At 41.4% G+C, this 5,193-nt stretch overlaps 1 protein-coding gene across 1 annotated transcript; it reads right to left on the bottom strand.

Moving 5' to 3' along the window:
- Window positions 1–2,214: 2,214 nt before the first annotated feature.
- LOC139674117 (C-C chemokine receptor type 8-like) lies at window positions 2,215–4,898 on the bottom strand. The gene is made up of 2 exons (XM_071560265.1): window positions 4,816–4,898; window positions 2,215–3,279 (listed from the first exon to the last, which is right to left on the bottom strand). Exon 2 carries the CDS (start codon window positions 3,268–3,270, stop codon window positions 2,215–2,217), a length of 1,056 nt encoding a protein of 351 aa, XP_071416366.1. The 5' UTR covers window positions 3,271–3,279; window positions 4,816–4,898.
- Between the last annotated feature and the right edge of the window lie 295 nt (window positions 4,899–5,193).

The following is a 5,193-nucleotide window of genomic DNA, read 5'->3' on the forward strand; positions in this document are numbered from 1 at the left end:
CCTTGCAGAATTTCATGACAATGGAAGGAATTGCATGTGTCTGGGGTATGTATTGGTGCACACCACTTTGAATGGCATTGCAACATAAAAGGAGGTGTGATCTTTTAAAAATTACAGTACTTTTGGCCATCTTGTCCTTTGAAATTTGAAATTCAGCAAAGCAAATAAACAATTATTGAAAAATAAGAATTTGTTGACCTTATCCCTTACTGCTTATTATTTCTTCTGACTAATAAGACTCCAGATATGATCCACATCAGTGTTTTAAAACCAGAGAGTTCATGAATACTATCTGTACCTAAAAGCAGGCTATGCTTGGTTTTGGTCTTTTTTTATACAACTGTTGACAAAATAAGTTGTTTGCTGTTTCACAACTGCCCAATTGCAATCAGAAAAAAAAAAGCTAGAGGTCTAAAAAAGTGCAGAAGACTCTCCACTGACACTTTATACCCTTGAAGGCAGCTCCCTCCTTATCAAAATATCAATTAGAATATATAAATTTATACACATATACATTTGTAAGTTCTGTTTCTTCTCCCTTCCATTTTCATCTGAATCATCCACAGGTAAGATGATGGTAAATGTCAGTGAAATTTTTAAACAGAAACTTTTGTCTAAACTTCAAAGTTCTGGTCACAGGGGGAAGAAACACAACCTGTGATGTTGGCCTGTGTTTCTTCTCAATCCTTAAAGTGCCTATGCAGTCCAAAAACCCTCCACAAATACACAAATAGAGGCTTTCTTTCTAAATACTTACAAGTCTTCTGACAAGTAAAACAATATGATAATTGAGTTGCAGGGCAGTTCTTATCCATTGAGGAATAAACCCCATAATAAATGAAAGAAATGTTTTCTATGCTGTGTAGCTAATGGCAAGGATATTTTGGCACTGAGGTTAGAAATGTATGTGAAATTTTTGGGACACATAAAAACATGGAATTATATTTTCAGAAGGAAAAGCAGAACTAAGAAAATGCATAATATTTTTATTGCCCTAGAAAATACAATCTTTTACAATAACCAGGCTGTGTTTTCCTGGATTCAGGTATCCTCGTGTTTAACTTTTAAAATGTTGTTTAAGGTAATACTATCTCAACATAAAAGTTACTTTTCTCTTACGAATTTTTTTGAGGATTTGGAGAACAAATCTACCTCAGCAGGAAAGTGGAGGTAAGACTTATTTTGCTGAAGAGTTTCATGGTGCCTCTCATTTTCATTAGTTGTATTTTACATGGTAGCCACTAAAAAATCAGTAAAAACATCTTTTCCTCATCCTAAACTCAGCTTGTGAGTCATTAGACAGACTCCCAGGAGCCACAACAAAAAGGTGCAGCTGTTAAGTTTATTCAAAGATAGCATTTCTAAAACATTAAAAAATAAGTTCAAATGGAAAAAGAGATTGAGTCTACTTGCTACATGCCATTTTGTGGTGGTTACATTTATCAGTGAGCTGGAAGCACAGAGCTGGAGGTCCCACAGCTCCAGAGGGGATGCAGACCTCTGCAGACCTTCTCCCTGCTCTGATGGCAATGTTTCCAAGTTTATGAGCCTCCACGAGTGACGAGTATGTGGGACATCTGAAGGTATTGCTTTGTTATTTGTGGAGGCATCGCCACCAAAGGCTACTATGGGCAGCAGCAGCTTCAGGGACACTCTGGCTGTGCCCCTGAGAGCATCCCACAAGCAAAGCAACAGGCTCCTGAGCTGAGGAGCCTCTTAATCTGAGAGCTGAGGCAAAGGGGGAATGGTGACAGTGACTGAGGGGATTCCCTCTTTGCAATGTGAAGAAATCCCATTCCTGTCTACTTCCCCACTTCCTAGAGGGGTGCCCCACACCTGTCCCAGACATGTAAGGATGCAGGTATGGAACAGCTTTCACACAGCAAAGCTTATTTAGGGGCAAGGCAGAAACAATGCTTTCATCAGAGGAGAAAACAAATACTAGAGGAAGCACCCTGCTTGCTAAAATGTATTACAAGAGCTCTAAAAAACATAATTAAAAATCATTCCGTGGCAAGCTTGTAAAATCACTATTTTACAAGTGCACCAGGGCTCTTGGTAAATGAAATGTCACAACTTATGATTTCATAGTTAACAGCATATCCCAAAAGCAGGTGCAGGTGGGATCCCAGGGGCATGCTGCACACATGGTACAACTTCCACATCAGACCTTTGGCCAGCCCCTTGCACCAGCAGAAGGCAGCTCAGGCGTGCTCACATGACCCCTGCACTGTCAGACCAGCCTGAGAGCTGGGTGGGTGTTGAAAATGACTGGCCAGTGCTGGCACCTCCGGCAGTGCTGGAGAGGGCATGGGCACAGGACTGAAGCAATCCTTTAAGATGGGCCTTGAATGTCACCCCAGCAAAGGCGTAGATGACGGGGTTCAGGCAGCAGTGGATGAAGGAGATGGTTTCTGTCAGCTGCAGGGCCAGGGCTATCTGGGAGCTCGTCCTGCAGTCATTGATGATGTGCAGGCTCTGCAGAGAGTCCAGGAACAGCACAATGTTGAAGGGAGTCCAGAAGAGGAAGAAAACAATGACAATGATGAAGATCATCTTGATCGCCTTGATCTTGTTCCGATTCTTGCATTTTTGCAGGTTTTTCAGTATCTGGGCGTAGCAGCAAACGAGGATGCTAAAGGGAATCAAGAGGCCCAAGATGTTGGCAGCAAACTGAGAAGCAACCTTCCAGGTATTGTCACCTGGTGGGTATGTGGGGACACACTGCACAGCCTGCTCGATTTCCAGCTCCTGGTTGAACATGATGTTGGGCACAGAAGCCAAGGCAGCCACCAGCCACAGGATTAAGCTGATAATTATGCCACAAGAGGCTGTCCGTATCCTCATGGCATAAACAGCATGGACAATTGCTATATACCTGTCTATGCTCATGAGGGTTATAAAGAAAATACCACTATAAAAACCTGTGTAATAAATGCCAGCCATTATCTTGCACATAGCATTGCCAAAAACCCACTGATCTGAAGCATAGTGGGCTTGGAAAGGGAGAGGCACAACAAAGAGGAGATCAGAGGCTGCAAGGTTCAGCAGGCAGATGTCTGTCATTGTTGTCAGCCTTTTTCTGGTTAGGAGAACCCAAAGGACCAAGGAGTTTCCCAGAAGGCAGAAGGCAAACACGAGGCAGTAAAGAATTGGCAGAAAGAAGGATTTAAACCTGTGAAAGCTGTTTCCTTCATTGCATGGAGCAGTGTTTTCATCGTATCCATACTCGTATTCTGTTGTGCTGAGAGATTGGCTTGTGGGATTCATCGCAGATACCTGTGCAGGAAAGAGCAAGGGATAAATGGCTGGCTGTCCTGGCACAGTACTCCCAACTTCAGCCCAACTTCAGTTTTCTAGAGAAAACCGAAATAACAGGGATGTTTCCTCTTCGTCATTTCTGAAGAATTGCAACGAAGGCAGCTTTAAAAGAGTGAAATAGTCTGACCTACTCTCTAAAAGTGAATCAGGGCTTTAGCCACCTTTTTTATTGTTTCAGATGTCAGTTCATGACATCCGTAAAAGAGAATCTGGTTTTCAGATTTAAGTGTTCTCATTTTAAGAAGTAATGATTCTTTCAAAAAGGTTGGGTTTGTCACTGCTAAGACATTTGAAAATTTATGCTGTGCTGCACCTGTGTTGCACTTGCTTATGACTTGACCAGATCTTGAAAGAGCTTCAAAGACACAAAGTTTCAAGGAAGAAAGAATAATTTGTAATAGTCATTACTATTAAGCTGTAGCAATAATAGGAATGAAAGTGATTTATTCAATAAAAGTAGATTATGTGGTCTCCTGAATTCAAAGTTGCTTCTCTGGTATACAAAAAGAAAGACAACTCTGAAAATTTTTGTGTTGATGAGGAAGGAATCACAATTCACCCTTTTTTGCCTGGCTGTGTCATCTGTGCAGGGGAACAGTAGGATCTGTATGCACAACACAGAGGAGCATTGGAATCAGTTTATCCTCTACTCCAGGTATGGATGCTGCTCATGCTTTGCTGACCTGCCTCAGCTTTCCTTGGGGCACCAGGACTGTTTCAGTTGGTAAGTGCCACACAGACAAACCTGTTACAAATACAGCACTCAACCCTATGGAATTCTTTGTTCAGAAATAACACATAATGGGAGCAAAGCAGTGGTGCAATCTACATTGATAGTGTAATTCTCTACTATATTGTTGATTCAGCTGTAGCTAAGACATCTGTGTTGTTAATTTTAACTTTGTATAAGGCATAAGCCTCTAAATATTGAGTTGTTGGGTCACTAGATAATGGCTCTTCATGCAGCAACAGATGTTGGCGATAATATTTCCTGCTAATTCTTTCACTATGTGAACCTGACACACTGTGACTGTAAGCATTGCAGCACTGGCTCACTTCTCATAATTGCCTGTCAGGGACCCCTCTAAAAGCACATCATAGACTGAGATATCAAAAGTAAAAAAAAAGATTCAAAAAATAAATACTCTGAGATAGATATATAGCTCTATAAATATGTAGATATATAGATATATATAAATCTAGATTTATTGATAAAAAGCATCTGCTTTTGCCAACAAGTGTTTTTCCTGGGCTGAACAGAGAGTGGAGATGCTCTACTTCAGACCACCCTTATGTCATTAATACCTTTGACAGCTTCCAGCTAAGGCACAGCACTTTCCATTTTCTCCTCTCTCCACATCACTCAGCAAAACAGTCAAACCAAAAAAGAAGTTTCCCGGAGGGTATAAAGGGAGAGGTAACTGCTGCAGGTCCCTCTCTTCTGGTTGCCAAGGTTAGCCCATTAGTAGCACATTAAATATGGATGGACTTTACCTTTGACAGCAAGAAGCCTCTGCCCCTTCTCTTCTTGCTCAGGCTCAGGAGTTTGCAGGAGGGTCACTGCACCACTTGCGGAGAGGGCTGCGATTTGATGATATGCAGGTGTTGAAGGGACAACTGCCAGTTACACAATAGGTCTGGAGGCAAATAGAAGACTTTGTATCTGTGGTAAACAGGAAAAGAGGTGAGAGGGCTATCAAACACATTCTGTGAAACAAAAATCAAATAAGGCTCTTTTTGAAGACAGTAATGGTAGCATTCCTTTTAATGTGTTTGCTAAACCCCCTTCCTCTCAACCACCCTTGACTGAAATGAAAAATTTAGAAGTTTGGCTATCTTCACAACAGGAGACACCATAATAAATTGGCAACT

The sequence above is a fragment of the Pithys albifrons genome, chromosome 7 (genome assembly GCF_047495875.1).
Source record: "Pithys albifrons albifrons isolate INPA30051 chromosome 7, PitAlb_v1, whole genome shotgun sequence".
NCBI classification, from domain to species: Eukaryota; Metazoa; Chordata; class Aves; order Passeriformes; family Thamnophilidae; genus Pithys; species Pithys albifrons.